This window comes from Epinephelus moara, chromosome 4 (genome assembly GCF_006386435.1).
Source record: "Epinephelus moara isolate mb chromosome 4, YSFRI_EMoa_1.0, whole genome shotgun sequence".
Taxonomy (NCBI): Eukaryota; Metazoa; Chordata; class Actinopteri; order Perciformes; family Serranidae; genus Epinephelus; species Epinephelus moara.
The window spans coordinates 17,063,958-17,085,623 of record NC_065509.1 but is presented as its reverse complement, the minus strand read 5'-3'; the positions used below and the strand labels follow the sequence as shown (position 1 = coordinate 17,085,623).

General features: G+C 43.3%; 3 protein-coding genes across 9 annotated transcripts in view; 1 reads left to right on the top strand and 2 right to left on the bottom strand.

The window, feature by feature from the left end:
• The first annotated feature begins 1,643 nt into the window (after positions 1-1,643).
• cltb (clathrin, light chain B) lies at positions 1,644-6,737 on the top strand. Of its 3 annotated transcripts, none has more exons than XM_050043273.1 (6): positions 1,644-2,094; positions 2,738-2,784; positions 3,002-3,119; positions 3,310-3,421; positions 5,212-5,265; positions 5,650-6,737. In XM_050043273.1, the coding sequence occupies exons 1-6, from the start codon at positions 1,926-1,928 to the stop codon at positions 5,819-5,821; spliced, it is 672 nt and encodes a 223-aa protein (XP_049899230.1). In that variant the 5' UTR covers positions 1,644-1,925; the 3' UTR covers positions 5,822-6,737. The 3 variants fall into 3 exon arrangements, with proteins under 3 accessions (XP_049899230.1, XP_049899231.1, XP_049899232.1); XM_050043274.1 differs by lacking the exon at positions 5,212-5,265 and adding an exon at positions 4,738-4,758; XM_050043275.1 differs by lacking the exon at positions 5,212-5,265 and having other exon boundaries at positions 1,647-2,094.
• Positions 6,738-7,310: 573 nt separating this feature from the next.
• higd2a (HIG1 hypoxia inducible domain family, member 2A) lies at positions 7,311-9,850 on the bottom strand. Its single transcript, XM_050043276.1, has 2 exons — positions 9,609-9,850; positions 7,311-7,908 (listed from the first exon to the last, which is right to left on the bottom strand). The coding sequence occupies exons 1-2, from the start codon at positions 9,793-9,795 to the stop codon at positions 7,742-7,744; spliced, it is 354 nt and encodes a 117-aa protein (XP_049899233.1). The 5' UTR covers positions 9,796-9,850; the 3' UTR covers positions 7,311-7,741.
• Positions 9,851-11,170: 1,320 nt separating this feature from the next.
• Positions 11,171-21,666, bottom strand: part of ankhd1 (ankyrin repeat and KH domain containing 1) — a 32,731-nt gene continuing 22,235 nt past the window's right edge. For all 5 annotated transcript variants that reach the window (XM_050041594.1, XM_050041593.1, XM_050041595.1 and 2 more), the window contains exons 24-39: positions 21,393-21,568; positions 20,856-21,018; positions 20,670-20,765; positions 20,441-20,557; positions 19,495-19,663; positions 19,196-19,392; positions 18,692-19,047; positions 17,666-17,818; positions 17,287-17,436; positions 14,332-15,898; positions 14,003-14,192; positions 13,561-13,677; positions 13,111-13,362; positions 12,209-12,393; positions 11,950-12,117; positions 11,171-11,804 (exon numbers count right to left, since the gene is read on the bottom strand). In XM_050041594.1, the coding sequence (XP_049897551.1) occupies positions 11,745-11,804; positions 11,950-12,117; positions 12,209-12,393; positions 13,111-13,362; positions 13,561-13,677; positions 14,003-14,192; positions 14,332-15,898; positions 17,287-17,436; positions 17,666-17,818; positions 18,692-19,047; positions 19,196-19,392; positions 19,495-19,663; positions 20,441-20,557; positions 20,670-20,765; positions 20,856-21,018; positions 21,393-21,568 (4,116 nt within the window). In that variant the 3' untranslated portion in view covers positions 11,171-11,744. The remainder of the gene's footprint in view (positions 11,805-11,949; positions 12,118-12,208; positions 12,394-13,110; positions 13,363-13,560; positions 13,678-14,002; positions 14,193-14,331; positions 15,899-17,286; positions 17,437-17,665; positions 17,819-18,691; positions 19,048-19,195; positions 19,393-19,494; positions 19,664-20,440; positions 20,558-20,669; positions 20,766-20,855; positions 21,019-21,392; positions 21,569-21,666) is intronic.

The window sequence follows — 21,666 nt, the reverse complement described above, 5'->3', positions numbered from 1 at the left end:
ACAACTCATGCTAACCAAAGTGCTGTACAAAAGGAATAAAGTGCTAAAAATGCATACATGAGAGGCAACATAACTGTCAGGTACGCAACTCACACATTTGGAGAGACAACACACACAGGCACGCATCAGGGAAAACCACATCAGGAGGACTCAAATGCTAATGAAGTAGATTTTGAACCTGGACTTAAATGAGTCAATGGTGGGGCCAGATTTGATTGGGAGGGGGATGCTGTTCCACAGTCTGGAGGCAGTAACAGCAAGGTACAATCACCCCTGAGCTTAAGTCTGGAGTGTGGGACAGCCAGGAGCCCCAGGTCAACTGACCTACGGGACCTGGGTGTAGAATAGGGGGTTAGAAGGTCTGCGATGTAGGATGGGGCCAGACCATTAAGGGTCTGTACACAAACAAGAGAACTGATCCAACCACGGGTCCGGATTTCTCCCTAGTCATTAGTTCAAGGTCCACACAGTTTGATAGCTTCAGTGTCATACTTGCATTTGACCATGTCGTTGAGCTAGTTTGCTATCTCTATCAAGTAGCTGTTGGTTAGTCACTCACTCAACAGGAGAAAACGGCGCTACAAAATAAAAGTTCTGTGCTGGAAATTTACTGTACTTAAAAATAGCGTGTTTATTTTACAAACTTGACATGTTTGCGAGTCCCTTATGGTCAGAAAGGGTCCACGAGACACGAGATTCTCAGATGGCACACAGTAACATGTCCCATCCACTATTACATATTAATGAATATGAATCAGGGAGGAAATATGTGTTATTTTAACACACCGGCTACAACTGTTATTTAATATTTTAACTGTTGTTCAAATTGTCTGCTGAGTTTTTTGCATAGGCCTATGATATGTGCTACATCACACTTAGCTCAATTTATGGAATCTGGCTCCCAATAGAGTGCTGGGTGCACCCTCCAACTAGGGGTGCACAATTACTCAAAATATTACTGACATCGCAATATGGTCAGGTGCAATATTCAAATCGTAGGAGCTGCAATTTTTTATGAAGATAAAATATATCACAACATACCATTACGAATGAAGCATTGTAATGCTACAGAGACACCCCGGCCTTGGTACGGACCCCAGGAAAGATCACATCATCATCATTTTTGAAAACCAAATGCAAAAATTACCATTCCCACTAAAGTTACAACTCATATCAAAATCCCAATATCTCTCAGAATAATTGCAATATGATTGTTTTTGCATATCATGCAGCCCTATCACCAACTATTTTCTAATTCACAGTGGAAATGATTTGATTCACACTGGGGACTTTTTCATACTTTTAATATACTTATGCCAGAGTGCATAAAAAAGCATTAAAATAGAGCTTGTTTATTAACATGTACATGTGCAGGGCTGCTGACTGGCCCCTGACCTCCTGTCATTCTGCAAAAGTGGCCCCCAGGCAATGCAAGTTGAGTATCCCTGGCTTGACCTATTGTCATTACTACAGGTGCAAGTAACAGTAACATTTGAAACATCACTTTGAAATGATACTGCAGCCATATACTACAGTAGGCCTAGTGTATAGCTTTTGATGAAATGAACCTAAGGACCTGGTAAAGCGATGCAGCAGCCGGCCAGCAGATGGAGACAAACTGCAACAAAAGGCAATGGTACCCTCAGGGTGCTGCCCTGCTCCATCATCACAGTAGCTGGAGCAAGTCAAGAAATCATGAATCATCAGTAACGGCCTTAAGTCGAAGCTCAGATTGTTCATTTCATACGGTTTAATCGTTTGCCCTGTGGTTACTCTAGTCTACCTGGACTAGGTTATATTTGAGGATTTTTTTTAAAGTTGTTTGAATTAACGTTGCAGAACCGGTGGCCTAATTTTGTGTCTTTGACGTTAAGCTAGCTCAACCAACCCAAGCTCAGTTAAACTTGTAAACACTTTTGTGAAAGATGGCTGACAACGGCGCACACCCGACCGAAGAGGACCCAGCCGCTGCTTTCCTGGCCCAACAGGAGAGTGAGATAGCGGGGATAGAGAACGACGGTGACGGCGAAGGCTTCGGGGCGCTGGAAGGTGCGGAGGACGAACAGCCGTCTCAACCGGCACCGGACAACTATGGTAAGTTTGGGACTAAGCTAATGTCAGCGTCGGCTAGCAAGCAAACAAGCTAACTAAAGCTAGCTAATGTGCCTACCGGTACTTGGACTGGACTGGTAGCAGTTAGGGAACAATGACCCCATCGTTACACGTCAACATTAGCATCAGTTAGCTTATACAGTCAGCTAGTCTACAGTTAAACTAAAAGGAAAAGTTAGCTTATTAGCTTAGCTAACGTTAGCTGACCGTGGTGCGTTTGTTTGCACACCACCAACGTACGTTAGTAATTCACAGCACTTCCTCCTGACGTTGAAAGGTTAGAAATGTCAAACTGTGCAACAAAGCGTTTTAGCAAACACTGATTTCGATCAAGTGAGTACTTCTAGCTATATATAGTAACGTTATGGGGCTAACTGTTGATAACGTTACTTTTCCGGAAAAACCTGTCCGGTTAACTGACAAAGCTGCGTGGACAACACAAGAGCCCGAACAGGTGCTGCTGCATTTCTCAGGTCTTACAGTAACGTTTATCTTAAGAATGAAGTGACTCTGCCACAGTCTCAGTGAACGTAAATTAATCCAGGTGACGAGGAAAAGCAGCTAAGTGGAGAAATCAAAGAGGTTTGTTTTAATATTAAACTTTGTTTTCTTGTCACAATGTTAGACGGTTTCGAAGAGGAGCCTGCCACAGTGAATGGGGACCTGTTTCAGGTGAGCTTAACAGATGTCTTCAGCCTTATTCTTAAATTATATTTATATTATGCAAAGTATATGTCTTTGTGTGTTTGGTTTGGTTCAAATCATTTAACAAACATATTTTTTGTACTGGCAGTCTTGCATGTCATGTTTTTAATTTGCCATCTACCAAGTATCTGGATCAAATAGGTAGTTGTTAATAATATGGTTACTATTTTATGTCCTCCAACAGGAGTCCAATGGCCCAACAGACAACTATGCAGCCATCGCTCAGGTGGATATTCAGAGACAAGAGCCAGAGAGTTTACGCAAGTGGAGGGAGGAGCAGAAGACACGCCTTGAAGCATTAGGTGAGCAAAGACATCATACTTCATCATACATTTCCTAGTTTTCAGCTGTAATGAATGACTTTGATTTGGCATTTTGCAGTTTACCTTTAAGACAAATTACGCATCATCTAATCTATCTAACCATGTCACGCTGGTACCCAATTTAGAGGCCTCTCTGATAATGTTTCTGTGATGTTGCTCCCTAACAAAGACTCAGCATCCAAGGCAGCAGAGGCAGAGTGGAGAGAGAAAGCCAAAAAGGAGCTGGAGGACTGGCACGTACACCAGAATGAGCAGATGGAGAAGAACAAGGCCAACAACAGGTTAGTGTCTGACATGTCCCCTGTTAATGTGCAGGGAAGTAACAGTTGGTTTGTCATTATGATGCGATGGTGCTGTAATCGCTACACTGGACACATTTTATTCAGATTAACAGCTCAAGTGTCGTATTGGCAGATTGTAGTTTTTCTTGGAAGAGCCTATTATATATACTGCACATGTCAAGTCAGATCCAGCGTGTGGCAATAGGAACACTATAGTAATAAGACTTTATTATATTAGCTGGAGTTGTAGATATTTTGTAATTGATTTTTTTAAAATAAGTGATGTGGAAAATTGAAGCACTTGTGTCTGACTATGCACCAAGGGATCAAATGTTGGTACAATTGGTGTAGCAGTTTCATGTTTAAAAGTGTTGCTCATCAAATGTGTTTATTGCGTATATAAAAAGTCAGTCTCTCTTCTGCTTAAAGCTGTCACTGGTAACTTTCACAAAAAATAAATTGTTGCCATACTTACTGAAACTGTCACTACATTCAACAGCACTAAATGAGACAGATAATCTGTGAAAAATATTATATTCCTCTGTCTACACTTCTGATGGCACTCCCTCACATAAATGAGAACAACCAGTCAGATTTGAGGAGTCTTTAACGCAGCTGTCAATCATGTCAAACACTGCTCATGAGCTGCTGTCATAGTGTCAAACTAGGCAGCACTGATCAAATATGAATCACGCTTCTGTCACTGCATTACCTATTTCTCACCTCAAATGTTTTCAGAATATAATCTAGTGTCCTGTTTAGCTGTAAAATGAGAACATTTGCGACCCAGCCACCATGTTAGCAACAATCGAGGCAAAACAAAACACCAGCCAGACCACCTTTCTCATGTTACAGCTAAACAGTACACTAAAATGTGTTTATGAAAACATTTGAGAAATAGGCACTGCAGCAACAGAATCTTGATTCATATTTGATCAGTTCTGCCTAGTTTGACCACAGTTCACGAGCACTGATTCACATGACAGACAGCCGCGTTAGAGACTCTTCAGCTCTGATTGGTTGTTTCCGGTGAGCCGCGACTGATTCTAGCAAATGCCATTAGAAGCAGAAAGAAGAGGAGGAGGGATGTGATTTTCTTCACAGACTGTCTCATCTACGTCTTTCAGAATATATTGACAGTTTCAGCAAATATGACCAAAAAAAAAATATTTTCATAGAAGTGACCAACTGTAGCTTTAAAGATTGTTAGTTTAGTCTGGTCGCAGTCAGGGTGGCTCCTTATACTTACAAAAACAATACAGCCTTTCCTTTTCTTGACCGAGCTAACCCCGTTCTTCTCTCACACTTTCCAACAGACTCTGTCCAAGTCTGGCACGGTATCACTCTGCATCTGTGGCTCTAGCTTTGGCCAGTTTCTTCCCCCTGTGTCTGTGAAAGCACTGAGAGGCAATCCTCTGATGAGATATTAGTCTAAAGCTGTGTGTCCAGTGTGCCTGGAAAACAAAACAGGAAGCTGGCTGGCTTAGAAGGAATGCAAACAGCAGAGATCAAACGTCACAGTTTTCATCCGCAAAACAGCGGAGCAGCAAAGCCGTCTGCAGTCGCCGTTGTGAAAGCTCGTTGATTGGCAACAGTGTAGTACAGCAGACGGAAAGACTGTATTCAGTCCGTCCTGAACCTTTTTATTTCCACCCTCATTAGAACTGTTTCTCAGTCGCTTACATAATCTTGTTAATGCAGACTAACTTTTCGCTGCTTGTTGTTTGACACTGAAACTGTTCTCCTCTCTCCTTCTTTTTCCTGCTTTCCTGGCCTTGCCTGCGGTCTAGGATTGCTGACAAGGCTTTCTACAAACAGCCTAACTCTGATGTTATAGGCTTTGTGTAGGTTTAGAACTCTTATGCTTTTTAATGTTGTATGCCCCGCCCCAGGAATTACTGCTAGTTGATTTACACCCGATGCATGCCCCAAACACTACAACTAAAAGTCTGTTTTTTTGAAGGCCTAATTTGGTATTTCTTGCATTTATTTGTTACATTAGCCATAGGTTGTAATAAATATTAAACATGTCTCCAGCAAAGTGTTTGATTGATATTGATATAAAGAAACGCATGAAGTTATTGTGTATGATGTGCATGGTGCTGTTCATGTGATTGAACTGTGTGGTTGAGCACCATGTTTGGCTCAGACGGGTTTGCCGTTATGGAAACTGCTCCGAAATCCCTCTATCACTGCGACTCATTCATATCTTTCCCTCCCACCTGCAGAGCATCAGAGGAGGCTTTCCTGGCAGAGAGCGATGGCGACAGCCCAGGATCCGAATGGGAGAGAGTAGCCCGCCTCTGCGACTTCAATCCGAAAACCAACAAACAGGCAAAGGATGTTTCTCGAATGCGCTCTGTCCTCATCTCTCTCAAACAGACACCTCTAGTGCGCTAGGGGGAGAATTTTGTTCTAGAAGCATTGCCTTTATTCAGTTTTAACCTCACGTCGCATCAGAAGAGTTTGTACGCCCTTTTCCATAGAATCCTGGTATGTTTATAACCTTTGAAAAACTTCCCGCCTTTCTTGATGCCTATTATATTGAAATAATATACTTAACCCACACTCTCTTGTGAGAAGATGAAGGACTGCTCTATTGTTACGACTTCCTTTGGCTGGTCAGTTTTATCACAGCTGTACTTAAGAAAATATTGTTACTGTAAGTTAAACATTTTCCTTCCCCTTTAACTTATAAATTGTTATTAGGTCAGTTTTATCGCATGCCTCTGCCAATATTTTGGATGCACAATTTTTAGTTGTTTTATAAATTTGCATTTTGGTCAATGTCAAACACTTTTTAAGCACTATTGCGTATTAGATTGTAACCACTTATGCCTCTCATTGGTGTAGAATTATCAACACGAAGTCTGTTCACATCTGTTGCATTATATCCCTTATCACCATATTTAACGTAGCTCGCATATTTTTTCTCTTTTAAACACATAAGCTTGTGGCCTTTTTGATGTAGCTCTTACTCCAGTTTGAGTATTCAGCCAGATGGATTTCCTCTTCAATTAGGCAAAAAATTAAAAATTCACAACCAAAGATTTCTTAAACGTCATCTAAATTTTCGAAATTCACGTGATTAACAGTTTGTGCGATTTATCATTTCACTGATTTTCTTGCACCATGTTCCATGTTACACCAATATGTTTTAGATTTTTTTTAAACAGTAATCAATAAGGTGTCAATTTCAACGGTAATGTCTGCACATTGTTTCACATGTTGCCTATTTGGACATATTGAATACAGAAACAAGTGAATGTTAAAAGGGTACTGGAAAATAAAAGCAAGTGGAGTATGATCACCGAAATTAATTTGTCCTCACATATTTCCAAGCTAAGACTGTTGCCATCTAAATGCCCGGGACATAATCACTTGAATTTGAGTTTGTCCAGTTGATGTGTGAGGATCTTAAATCATGTGTGGCCCAGTGCAAACATCCACCTTTGCATACTCTGACGAACATTGCTGAAGGCTGTGCTATGGTGATACTGGTGTTTGAGGGGTTCACCCACAGTTTAAAGCATTTAAATGTTACACACAGGCAACATAAGAAGTCCAAGAAGCAAGAGGTGCACGGCCACCATGCTTCACAAAGTGCTGTTACATTCCTAATATATTTGGAGCCCTCATGTTTGAGAATTGAAGTGAAATGGAAAGTCTGTTTTGTGTCAAAGGTGGACATTTAGACTGGGCCTGTTTTGTGTCTAAAAGCCTCCTTCCATCTAGATCTACTCACCCAGGCCATTAATATAAAAACTGTGTTGGATTTCCCCACTGATTTTTTTAAAATAACCTGTTAAATAAAGGTTGGATAAGGAGGAGTAGATGTCCCCTGAACACAGTTGTGGGTGTGATGCTTTATCACAGTACAGACGAGACATCAGCTTCAAATTAAATTTTATAACCAGTCAGGTGATGCATTTATCATTTCAGTGACGACACATGGGAACATTCGAAATCTGACCTTCCTGAAGAGCAAGAAGCATACACTTTATATTTATCAGCATTTTACTTCAGTGCCATTTTAGCACATTAAAAGTGAAATCCAGCTTGCTTAGCCAGGCTGGTAAGGAGCTGATTATACTTAGTTGTTCCATAGTGCTACTCTGAAGCTAAATATTTAACAACCATGAGCAGTTCACATATTCAAACAATAAATAGTGTTGGCATTAACAAAGGTATCTGAACAATGCTAGAAACATAACACATTATTCAGTTCATTCAGATAACACAATCAGTCCAAGTCCAAGTTGGATCTGGTCTGATTCCAAGTTGAATGGGCGGTGGTTGAGGTGTGGGGTTGGTCCCTTTTCACTGCTTGGGTTTCACAGCTGTGGTGAAGACGCCAACAATAATGGCAACTACAGTGAAGCCTTGAGCAAAGATACGCCCCCTCATCAGCAGCTGCGACTGTCTGGTTTTCCCTTGATGGAAGGCACGGAGACCATACATCAACGCTCCTGCTGTTCCCAAACAACCTGGAGAACACAAGGGAAATTATTAATACAACTTGTAGACTGTCTGACAGAATAACGCCCAAGTGCTGGACATGCTGACTTTGACCAGGAAAGCAATGTAGAAGTGATGAACAGATGTTATATTTGATGTCATAGACACTTCCAATACTCCTTTGATAGACAAGTAAGTACCGTAAAACCTCAATTAAAAGCCTAGTCTCAATTTAACACCAAGTCTCTTTTACTAACCTGGTGTAGCTTCACATTTTGACAAATAAAGGCCTGTCTCAATTAGATGCCTGGACTGGTTGCCAAGCACTTCAATTTTATAGATGTTCTTTGACGTACAAAACTGGATTGTTCCCTACCCACTTGAGATAACATTTTTTCTGTTTAGATAGCACATACAAATAATACATGTTTAAACCATGTCAGTATGGAGTAATACACATTGTTACCTAGGTTAATTTCATTTTACTGAAACCATGAGCACCAGAGAAGACTAAGTCATTCAGGTTTACCAGCATGACGAAAATACAAGTGGCGACTCCCTTCTTCTGAAGCTGTCATAAAGTCATATTAGTCATTCTTCGATTACCCGGTAAGTATTTATATCCTTAAGCCCACAAGGGTCCACCGATAAAAATAATCTTAAGTGTTTTTATTAAAAATAATCAAAGTTAGGACAAAGTGATGTTGTGTCTGTGTGCCAGGTGCCATTATCCTTGAGTGCAGAGAAACAAGTGTCATAGCATAACACATAACTGATGGTATTGGAAGCCTAATTTCTATATAAGTAATATTCATACTGGCCCAAATAAACAATTTGATTGTGTTTCTCATCTTTGCTGAGCAAGAGTTTTGTGTGAAAGAAATTAAAGGCCTGTCCCATATAGACATCAGTTCCTAATATAAGTCTGTTGAGTTCAGTGATTTAGGCAAATAATAGCCTGGGCTACTAACTGAAGTATTACAGTATTAAGATGGAGGATACCATGAAGACACTGGGGCACTCACAGCAGTCAAAGCACAATATTAAAGGGTAAGTTCACCCAAATCAGAGGGGGTAAAAACGTTTTCAATCTCAACCTCTTGTAGTGTTCATATTGAAATGCAGTTAGGGTTGTTAGACCAATTAGAAATTCATCGATCTCAAATATTACATCACAAAAGGAGGACTTTTACCACTATGTGTGTATATAAAGGTTACAACACAAATGTCAGAGATGGATAATGTTATATCTCCTGACACCAACAATGCACAAGTACAAACTACTAAGAGTGAGATTTTTATTTATGTGTTTTACTCGAGTTACCTGAATCGATAGAACCTTGAGAGCACTGCACCAAGGGCAACACGGCTTCAATACGTTTTTCAAAATAAAGTAAGGTCAAACTACACAAAAATAAGTTTGACAGTTGTTGGCAATTGTTGGCAAAGTCATGCATTGACGACACTCAGGTGACAACAAGGTGTTTTTGGTGACGCTGATGACAAACGCAAAGCGACACACATACAACAAGTTAGCTACTTTTCCTCTGACGTTAGCATACGCAGTTACTAATTGCTAGCATGCTACAGTCGGCTCCGTTAGGTTGAAATGTAAATGCCTCCGAAAATATAATTTGACCATCTTTTAAAATAAAGGACGAGTTGTACCGACTCGGAGCAGCACTTGTGTAACTCCCCTCAGCTGTGTTGCCAGTCTTGTATAACTCACCTATTGGGACAAACGGGTTCTCCTTTGTTTTCCTCATGAACTTCTCTTTGAACGTCTCATCTTTGATTTTCGGCAGAGGGTTGAAGCCTTCGATAACAGGAGGCTGAGATAAGTCAAACGGCAAAGCTGCTGGCGGCGATGATTTAGGCGTCTGGTCTGGGACCACTGGTGCTGTAGTTGCCGCCATGCCTAACTTACACAAACCCCCCAAACAGCTGAAGAACTACACTTCCGGTTACACTTTGACCCCGGATTTCACAATAAAAGCTCAGATGTTTCAAACGTCAGAGGAAGGTGTGTCAGTGCCTCCTCCTGGTGTCTGCTGCCCGCTCTACATGCATTGTGCACACATTGCACAACTAAATTTGTTTTAAATGTTAGTGTTTAATAAAGTGCACCTCCCTTTACATAAAAAATATGGGTCAACACTCATTAACTTGCTTTAGGGTATAACAGTTCCAAAATGTAAAAACTTTAATATGGTATTAAACATGATTTATTTATAGCAACTGCTGCTGCTAACTAAATTCAATATATTACACAGCCCTACTATCAACTAACCATTTGGCATTTGTCAGTTAAGGAGGTAGTGATATATTGAAGTGTAAATTGGGGCCTACAGGCTCAGGTAAGCTTAATGCAACTATACAAATTAAAAATATGTGGCAATGAATTAACCATTGTAAGAAACTGCAATCTATGGTAAGATAGGGCCACATTTTGTTTGATCATGACTTTGCTACTGATAGCAAAATTACTACTAGTACTGTAATAGTATAACTGGTAAAAATGTTTGCCAATCTCTTTTTTTAGGACCCCCCCAATTACCACTGAGTGGCAGTATAATGGGTACAGTTCAGTGTTCCAACATCACCTAATCTCAGATACCATAAAGGTCTGAAGTAAGTAGTAATGATGTTGTATTTTGGGGTTGGAAACAGGTAGTTATGCCTCCAATTTATTTCTTCAATACCCCTGCAAGATTCCCCATGTAGTCCATGGTCAAACTCCAGCAAAGCATGCATCATGTCTGAGTGTCACTGGTCATGACAGTGAAGTAGTGTCAAAAATATAAATTCTGAATATTTTAGACAGTTTTAATACTCATTTTCTGTTGTATTGATACACTAGCTCTCTCTCTTATTAATGTTGATCACACCCTTTCTGCTATTCTGTGCTAATAACCAAGAAAAGAGAAGTCATATTGAAAGGTATTGAAAATTTCTTAAATATGGATATTTTTCAAGGTATGATATTGGAGTTAGAAATTATTGAAGTGAAGCCCATCCAGATGTCTCTATTCTCAGCTAAAAAAAAACAAAAAAAAAAAAACTAAACTTACATATCTCTATCAAAGAGAAATCTGACTTATCTTCAAGGCCAATTTGCAACCATAAAGATCGATCTCCAGACTGCACAAAGACTCCAGCTGTGAAGTGGACTGTGAAAAGGATGCCCAAAAAGGAGCCAAAACTGACTATCTCATTAGATGAAACGTGTACCAAGTCTTGATGTTAGAGTCAAAACATGAAAGAACAGTAGAGATCACAAAACAGCACACATACTTTTCAATCTTTTTATTGAATATTAAGGTAAATATTTCACATTAATACAGGCTACATAAAGTAGAGCCACTATACGACATGAAATTTACTCTCATTTTAACCCTTTTTAGTATGTAAACAATTATACATGTATTTACCACTCTAAAAGGTTCTGATTTCTCTTTCTCTTTAGGTAATCATCATCTAGTTCTGGGCCAAGTTTAAATAGCTACTTCATGTTGAGCCCCCTGCAGCCCAAGAACGGTGTATGTGGGTTTAAGTCAAAATCGCTAAACTACGCAGAGAATGGATCCTGTTGAACAGGTGATCGCGCATGTTTGTTTGCATCATTGGGACACTGATAACAGCTCTCGCCCAATTATCCTCTTTATTTGTTTGAGATAGGCACATCAAAGAATGGCGTCGAGAGAACTTCCAATTCTTTAACCTCTGCTCTGCACTCTCAGGTCTCTACTAAAGTTAACATGTTGTACGTTTTTCTTTTTTTCGTTGTCTTATTCGGTCATATTCGTCGTTTTTCATGTTTGCGCTGTGGGTCATGCTGTGTGCGTTTGATTGCTGTGGACGCTGTCTAGTTGACGTGGTTCAGGTGCACATTGCCCACATGAGGTGCCCAGGTACCAGGCCACACCTGCGGGAAGAGGGGACCAATAAAAGGTACGTGTTAGAACGACCGTAGCCAAATGTTATATCTGATTAATGGCAGTAATGCAAGCCTGACTGTTTAACTCCAAGCATGTGATGAGACAGCATGGCTACAATAAAAGAGGACATACCTGCTGCTGTGGGTCAGAGTTATCTGCATTGTTTGGGACCACTTTGATAATGGGGCTCCATGCGGGGTCACCAGCGTGCAAACCATTGTACATCGGTCCCCCCGGCCCCTCTGCCATGGGAGGATGAGGGGGCAGCATGGTTCCTCCATACATTGACATAGGCATCCCCTGAGCAGACAGTAACATATGATTAATAAAACATGTGTTCATGAGAGGAACAGGGGTTAAAATCATCTGCAGAGCTATGGCTTTGTGTTACCTTTGGGAAGTCCATGTAACTGTTGGGCAAATGCTGAGGCTGGTGGTAGTTGTTAGCAGGGTTTGCAATGCCTGTGTCATCCTGCTCCATGGGCTGGTGCTGAGAGAAGGCCGACTGCTCCGCCTGCAGCTGAGGGTGCATCATGTGGCTGCTCATCAGGGGCTGGGACCAACCGGACATGGCCTCTGCATCAAGACACACAGAGGGTTAACATCATTAAAGGATATCAGCTACTACTGCACAGTAAGGCCTCCATTAGACACTATGTGTTGCAGCCTACAAAACCTTGAAAGCTGCATAAAAATAGAGTGGTGGAGGGCACTTGCTCTGGCTCTGAGGGTGAGAGGCTGTTCCCAAATCGTGCATTGGACACAAGGAAACAAAGACAGAGATCCTCACAAAGCGGATAAATCACAGGGAGTCTTGTGGACCAGCTGGTGGTACTTATTTTAGGATGAGTCTGGGACAGTTTGATAATCTGCTGTCAATCACTGGGCCTAATTACGGTTGGTATAATGTCAGAAAGAAGTTCAGGCTACAATTTGTTCAGATATGTCTTCCAGCTTGCCTGAGGCCATGTTGAAAGTGAGCTATTGTTAGCCTACTACAAACCATGAAGTGTATGCTACCACTTGTTGTCATCGCAACCACAGAGGGCCCACCTCTTAATTCATCCAATCAGACAATGGGGAAAAAAACTCCATGCATAGAGCAGAAAAACGTGAAGTTCCCTGCAATGTAAAAGCAGCGAGCAAAACACTTCACTCACTTAAATAATTAAAATATGTGGTTGTGTTTAAGTCATACTTGTGAAACTATTTTTCCATTTTCACCTGTGTCTAAATTCTAACAAACAAAAAAGGAAGACAAAATACCACAACAAAATTCGCATTCGCTCTTACCCGAAGCACTGCCGACCCCGAATGACCAAATGCCTCCCTGTCCCACAGATGCCGTATAGCTGGTGGTGAGGAGAGGCGGGTTGACGGAACCCGTCTGCCTGATCCTGGCCAGCCGCTCTGTGCCGATGGGTGGCGGAACCTTCCGGTCCTGCTGCGAGGAGCTGCCCTGCTTAGGCTGGGGAGGAGGGGGCACGGCTGAGGTGGAGAGGGCGGAGGATGACACCGTAGAGGGAGGCGGGACAGGAGATTCACCTGGTGGAGGAGGAGAGACAGTGCAGGAAGAAACAGTTAGAAGCAGATCACGTTTAAACATCTGAAAGTATTTGAAAGTAGAAGAAAAAGAAGCCAGTAAAATATTATTCATGAATTTAAAAAGGGTTACCAAACTACTTTTTTTTAGAAGTCCAAATAGATAATAAAGGCTGAAAGGTTTGAGTGTGAGCCTAGTACCTGATGTGGAAGCACTCCAAGGGTGAGGGGAAAAGTGCTGTCTGCTGAATGAGGGTGTGCCGTGACCGTGCAGATACACAGGGCTGCCAGAGATACTGGTGGCATAGCTGGTCAATGCTGTGGGCGCACACAATTAAAGAGAAAGCTCATTATTGAGCACAGGAGACAGCAGAACGTACCTCAAAACTTCACCTCTCTAAAAAGTACGAGGCCTTTTGTTAAGACACGTTAACTATACTAACTTTTCTGATGTGTGTATGATTTTTTTATTCTATTTTTTAGCACATGTAGTTACTACCCCCCACTTTGATGCAGTTATTTAAATTAGGTTCCTCTTAAAAACTAATCCTTAATCTTAAAGGGATTTAATTACTGAATTTAGCCTGCTTAAATAAACATCAACACAATGTTCACGTGCACACTGTGATGATGACAGTCATACCGATGGGGCTGTTGACCATCCTCTGTGAGGCAGAGCGGTAGCCAGGCGCTTTGGAGCTGTCCGGAGGAGGTGGTGGCATCATGTTCTCCATCTGGCCCATGCTCATGTAGGCTGGTGGGGCTGAGTACGACTGCTCTGGAGGTGATCGAGCCGGCAGATGGCATGCACCCCACACCTGATTGTTTCCAACCTGCAACAATTGATAATGTTGTAATTACTGAGTATGGATGATGATATTTAAGCTAAGTTATTTAGCTATTTGAACACCGTCTTTGTCAGTCAAAATTACTACATGTGAACAGCTGAAATAAAATATTACTCCAACTCACCTGGCTATTGTTATCAAAGATGCTGCTGAAGTTGAAGAGGCCTGCAGGGCCGAAGTTCGGGGGTATCTGCTGTGGCTTGCCTGTGTTGGCCACATGCTGCATCTGGGAACCGTTCATCATTCCCAGGTTAGCAGAGACCTGAAGGGAGCCTGGAGCCTGGGCTTGAGCTTGGGTCTGGGCTTGTGGAGGCAAATTTGTTGGCTGGGACGTCTGGTTTTGGGACTGTTTCGGAGGTTCTTGCTGAGCGTTGAAGGGCACAAACACAGACTGTTGCTGCTGTTGTGTTTGCTGCTGCTGCTGCTGCTCAGGAAGGGAGTAGTAAGGCCCTGGTGGCTGCATACGATGGGAGACTCGGGGGGCAGGGGCTGAGAAGTGGGGTACAGTGTTGTTGGGGTGTGCAACATTGTGTGAGAGGACAGGAGGAGGCGCTGAGGGGTGGTGGGAGCTGGGCTGTGGGTTGAGGAGGGGTGGTGGAGCCTCTGTGGATGGTACAGAGGAGGGAGGAGGAGGTAACTGCTGTCGAGGCTCTGGCTTCGGAGGTAAAGCCATGGCGGGGGCACTGAAACCCACGGAGTTGATGCTCTCACTGACAGAAACAGCCTGGTTCTCGACAGATAGAGAGGGCTTGTCTTTTCCAGGAGGGGCAACAGCACTGGGCTCTGTTTTCGTTGGCTGGATGGGGGGCTGTGAGATAGGTCCGACTGGCTGCTGAGGGGCGTTAGCGGTCGTTGTAGTGGAACTGTGATGTGCAGGTGAACCTGTGCCTCGTACTGCACTGCTGCCATTAGTAGACGTGGCAGCAACAGACACAGGGGTGACACCAGCAGGCTTGGGGTCTGGGGCGAAGAGCTGTTTTCTGACCGATGAAGGAGTGGGGACGCTCGGCTGGGGATTGTATGGAGTAGGGTTAGGAGTATGAGGTGAAGCTGCAGCTGTAGATGTGTTAGGAGCACTGGTGGTGGTGGTGTTGGTGGTCGTGACTGAGGCTCCTGAGCTGGCCGCGTTGCTGTGCTCGCTATGAGTGGAGTTGGGTCTGGCCTGGCCTCCGGTGCTGTTGGTTCCTCCATTGTGCTTGGGGGAGCTGTTAGCACTGCCAGGACTCACTGGACGCACAGGGAAGGGTCCCCAGGTGCTGGCGGCGGGAGAGAAGGTGCCACCAAACTGGGCCATGGGTAGACGAGGGTGTCTGATCTGGTGCATGGTCTGAGCAGCCAGTAGAGCCAGCTGAGGGTGGGCGTACGCCAAGGGCAGAGACACAGGGAAGGGCTGTCTGACGTTTGATGACAACCCCTTCCCGATCTTTCCCGCGGCTTGAGAGGAGGGTGAAGACGAGGATGAAGAGGGCTGGAACGAGACGCCTGTGGAGGTGACCAACGAGCTCAGGGCCTTTGGCCCAGTGGTTGAACCGCTGGTGGCCCCTGTGGTACTGGGGAAGGAAGCTGAGGTCGTTTTAGAGCCTGGGGCTCTGATGTGATTCCTGGGGATCAGATCTTCAAGCTCTTTGGCTGGGTCTTGGATTAGAGCGTTGATCAGCTGTACTGCATACCTTGTAGACTCTGTCCCTCCTCTGAAACAACAAAACACACTTCATTCAGACTAAGTTCTTGTTTTAAAAAGTAGAACAAATCAAAAGGGATGACGTAATTCAGGCTGATAAAATTGTGAGATAGACCAGCACACAACCAAAAAAAGTTTAATACCAGTATGGTCCCTTTTTAGGTCCTCAGTTGTTGCATAGGTTGCGCTGCACAGTGTCAGCCCTGATTCAGTGTATTTTGGCATTTTGATAACATTTCAGTCATTTCTGAACAATGTTGATTAGTCACACCGTTTGCCATTTAAAATAGCCGATATACAGTAGGCTAGGCCTAACGTACTTATCTGAGATAATTAGAAGTTGACCGGAAATATTGATTTTAAATTAGGGTATTTCCTTAAGTTGTTGCAAAGTTACTAGTTGCCCTTATCAACTGTCAGTTAACTAGTTAAGCTACGCAGTTGTTATCCAGAAGTGACTGAATTCCAGCCAGCAATAGATTCATATTTCCTTTTGGTGAAGGCGGTGGAGAAAAACCCTCCACCTCATAACTTATGTTATAAGTGGTATCTATCTATGCTAATATCAATGCTATGGCTTTGACAGTCTGGTTGCCATGGTAATAGATTATGTCCAACTATTAACCACACACCCATTCTATGAAAAACAGGAAGCAACACTTTCTCCAATGGTCTACATCACATGTAGTCATTAAAGCCTCTGCTGGTGTGTCCTCGGTCAAATATAGCTGCTGCATCATTGTTCTCGTGCTATCAGCCTTCTTATCTCAAATCTAGTTTCTGAGCACACAGGAAACACTGTGAGCTATGCACTAGCAATAGCAAATGTGCATGTTTACTATTTTCACCATAACAATGGCGGACCAAGATGCGGGCAACACATTCACCAGAGTCTACAAACTTAACACTTACATCTGACATACCAGTGTAAGTGAAATACAGCTGGCCTGATCAACATTTGACTGAAGGATCTGCTCTGCATGTGGAACTGAGCCTATGTTCCCCAAGACTGTTGTAGTGACAGACTTTTTTTGTTGTAAAATTTGCTCTAGATCGTATAGGCCTGAGAGGGCTGATCATTTTATGTATCAGATCATTTACTGGTTTTATTTTCATCCTGCAGTACTTGTCCTCAGCAGCAGTATTAATGATTTTGACATCACATTTAATGCCAAAAAGAATGAAGATGATAAAATATAAAGAGGATAAAACATTAACCTTCTGCAAACCCAGTGTTCCCATATCTTAAACAAAGTGTGGGGTTCTGGCACTGTAGGACTGGCCCAGTGGGAATGAATGACATCATCCAGACGAGGATTACGTGCTTGTTGCAACTAACAGACTGTTCTACTCCAGCTGCAGTGCTGTTTACACTCCACCAGAGGGCGTTATTGTTACCTTATGGTGATCATTCTCTCCCCGTTCTTGTCCTTCTGTTTGTCTACGTCAATGTGAGCTCCTGTCACGTCCTGGATGGCTGTGATGTTGCAGCCTCCTCGGCCCATGATCCGAGACACAACAGAGGCGGGCACAGACAGCTTCTTTGATCTTCAAAAGAAGCGGTGAAATTGTATTATTTATGCGTCTATACTGGCAGATGGAAACACTGCTGATGGTAATTTACATTAACTGATACCCTCAAACCAAACTAGTTCTGCACAGAATTTTAAGAACCATCTTTCTCTTATAAACATGTGCAAATTCAGTAAAACTTGGCCATGTCAATCAAAAGCACTGTGAAAGGCTGCAATGTAAAATAGATTAACAAACAACTTACCTTCTGACAACCTCCTTCCAACCTTCTTCTCTCTTCTGGCCTCTCTTGGGGCTTGTGAGACTGAGCTTACTGTTGGGTGAGGTGACGGGAAGAGCCATGGTCTTGAATGGAGAGGGCAAGGAGTTGGAGGTGGAGTCGCTCGTGTCCAGAGCTCTGTGACAAGAAGAAACAGACAAAGCTCGGGTTTGATTGGATCATAATAACGAGGATATAACCTGCATTTTTTATGTTGGCCTACACTTGGGAAATGTTTTGAAATAAGCGACAGGTTCAAGTTAGAATGTATGTCTAAAGGTTTAAGGGTGAATCTTTCTGTTTCTTGTGTATTCAAAACCGAACATTCATATTCTGGTCAAGATGCTTAAGTTTTAGTGTCCAAGTGTTTTTTTTCCCAAGCCCTAAAAGCATTTTCTCATGAGACATGACTGAAGTTTCTGCTTGATGGCGCTGCTACATATAAACCCCTTAACATTCCTCTTTGTGACTGAGCCAAGCCTTCTTTGAGAATTGTGTCTTACTCATCTTTGACATTAGCTGCATTCCTCTAACCCCTTAACCAACGTACTGCTACACATTAGTTTGGATCTGAAAGTTACACTATCACAAACTGACTGACCCACCGTCGAAGGAGTCTGGTGGCTTTGAGGAGAGCACAGATAACTGCTTCAGTTCCCTGTCGGAAAGGGCTGTCTGACGGCAAGGTGAAGCAGTGACTATGGATAAGTACCTCAAACAACCCGGCTTCAAAATATCTGAGCTAAGCCTTTCAAATATTATTATTATGATCAGCACTCGCTGTTCTAACCTACGTCACTGCTTTTTGCTAATGGCTGAGTGGGCGTTTCCATTTGAAAAATCACGCACAGAACGCAGCTGGACCAGCTCTTTAACAAAACTTGCTGCATATAATTCACACATAATGGTAGCATTTTAAAACTCTGCATGTTCCTCCAACATGAGCAGCTACACACACACACACACACAAGCTGCACTTCAGATGATAAATGTGCTCCATCAGAGACTCACTTTTGCGTTGGTTTTGAGATGGAGACTGTGACCTTGTTGTCCACCTTGCTGTCACTCTGCGGCTGAGGACAGTGTCTCTTCTCCGGACCGCGCAGGAGGCCCTGGGCTGCTCCTGAGGAGGGGACTGAGGAGGAGGAGGAGGAGGAAGAGGAGGAGGAGGAGGAGGAGGCGGAGGAGGTGAGGTCAGGGAGGTAGTTGAGCTCCTGACTCTTGCCCCCGCTGCTGCTGCTCTCGCTGGCACAGTCGGTGCTATCCAAGGGGTCAGAATCGCTGTTGCCACCTGTCACTCCCCCACCCCCGCCCCGTGGCTCACCGTGGATCTTGTTCTTGTCAGCCTTGTGCTGTGCTAGTGCAACCTAGTGGGAAGACACACACACATACGTCATCATATTTATTTATTTTTTTACAGATAAAGGTACTTTTAGTCGAGAAAAACACATCTACAAAGCACATTATGAATCAGCAAAGACAAACAATGCTATCAATAAAAGCAGCAGTACTCACCTGCGGATCCTGTAATATGATGGGTTCATTGGGCGAGTCCTTAGTCTTGTTCTTTTTGTTCTTGCGATTGGTGCTTGGGGTAGTGGCCACACTTGCTCGCTTCTTACCAAAAGCTGTAGTGAAAGTGGTGGAGGTGGCAGATATACCAATGGTGGTGGTGGTGGTTGCACTTGGAGGCTCAATAGGAACATCTGCTTCTGAAGGAGGGGAAATGGGAAAAATTCAAACAGGATCAGTACCAACCACTTCACTAGTAAGTAAGTAGCTATCAACCTAGAGCAAAAGTCATATAAAGTTACCGTCAGCGGAATCCTCCTTCTGCTCCTGCATCTCAGAGAAGTCCTCCTTGGTTTTCTGCCCCTCCTCTTCCTCCTGCTTCCTCTTCTGCTCCTCCTTCTTCTTCTTGCGTTTCTCCTTGCGCTTCTCACGTTTAGCAGCCAGGGCCTGCTTCTTGCTCTCCTCTCGGGACTGTAACACACGTCGCACACAAAGTTGTATAAAAACCATGTTTGTCCTCGTTCACTGTATGCAGTGTATTCAGGATGCTTTAGGCCTCAATCAGACAGAGCGTGTTTTAGCAGCCTGGGGTGGCTTTTTGGAAGTGTTTTCAATGAGTGTTTTGTCATGTTTTTTCAGCCCTAAACACCTCAAGATAAAACAAGACTTCAAATCAGAGTGGAAGAGCACCCACTGTTGCTGGCCTTTTTTCCCCAATTGTCCAAACAGAAGAATTCAGAGGCAGGCCTTCCGGGCTGGCAATGACAACAAGTGGTAGCGTACATGGTTTGTGTTAAGCTAAAGTTAGCTCACATTCAACGTTGCCCTGGGCAAGCTGCAAGACATATCTGAACAAATTGTAGCCTTAACTTCTTTATAACATTTCACCAACTTAAAACATGGCTTAAACCGACCATAATTTAGGCAAAGCTCCTGGACTAGCTGCAGATACTCTAAATTTTTCTCTTTCTGAGGGCCTTGTGTACCCACACTGATCTCCATTTCCCTGTATTCAACACACTTTTTGGGAACAGCATCTCATGCTCAATTAGAGCCCTCTGCCTGTCCATTTTTTTTTTTAAACCAGATTTTAAAGGTACATTTCTGTGAGTTTACTTCACAACAAAGATGTTAAGCTGAGGACAGGTGATTTGGTGGTTGCATGGCAACAACCAGCAAGCTGCAAAAAGCCCTCTGTCTGATTGGGGCCTTAACATCCCAAAGGACAGCCATGTGGTCTGACTGTACCTTCTCCAAGTCTAGCTCCTTGAGGAGAATGCTAGCATTCTTGTTGGCCTCGGCTGCCTGCTGGTCTTTGGCTTTGACGATGGTCTCCATGCACTGGTGGCACTTTTTCAACAGCTCCTGCAACGACAGGAATCAATCAGCTGGAGTTATAGCTCTGCTAACGTCTTCAACAGCTCTCTCAAATCCAATAAACGCAGCAGACTAATGACTGAAAAGGAAATCGACCTACCTTGTCAGCGATGGTGGCAATATATCTCATGCACTCAATATCTGATGGGAACTGGTTGACCTCCTTCACAAGATACTGCACCACCTTCACATGACCCTGAAATGTCAAGTAAAATGGTTAGTAACCAGAGGCATGCCAAAGTGTCGTGTGACACACTGACATTTGGGGTTCTGGTAAACTCTGCACCTTGCGAAAAGCAGCCATGAGTGGGGTAATTTTGCGGTTGTCGGCTGCGTCCACATCAGCGCTGGCATGCACCAAGAGCTGAACCACGTCAAAGTGACCGCCGTTTGCAGCCAGCCAAAGAGGGGTGTTCCCTTTCTTGTTTCGTACATCGATATGGGCACCCCTGCAAAGACAGGAAGAAGTGTTGCCTTAAGGGGTCACATAGCAGCTAAAAGGGCAAGCAGTGCAACAGGCTGAATCACAAGCTTGATTTAAATCACAAAGGGTGTCTTTATATTTCTACCTCACCAGCATTCAAAGTGTAGAACATGATGTGACAAAAGCAATAATCGCTGCATTCAAACCAACAATATGGGGCTTTATTTTACAGACAGCATTTGCCAGAACACCGTCTTACACGGCATCAAAGAACTCGAAAAATGGCAGGAAAGTTATGACCTACTGCCAAGCCTTAACAGCTAATTCACTCAAAAGAAGATTGTCTCCTGAAAGAAAACTAGAACATGGTTTTGTACACAAACTCCCTAGAGTCCTCACCTGTTGATAAGCAGCTCACAAAACTTGTAGTGGCCCTTGTCAGCAGCAATGGTGAGGGCAGTGTCTCGGGATGAGGGAACAGGGGGAGCGTTGACGTCAGCGCCTTTGTCCAGAAGCACTCGGCCTACCTCTGCATAACCTCCTGAGGCAGCCTCCATCAGAGGAGTAAGACCAGTCTGCAGGAAGTGAGAAGTTACTCAGCAAGATGGCCAGCTGCGCCATGAGTTCAGACAGTGCAAAATATATATGAAGTCTGGAAATCTAGCCAATGTGA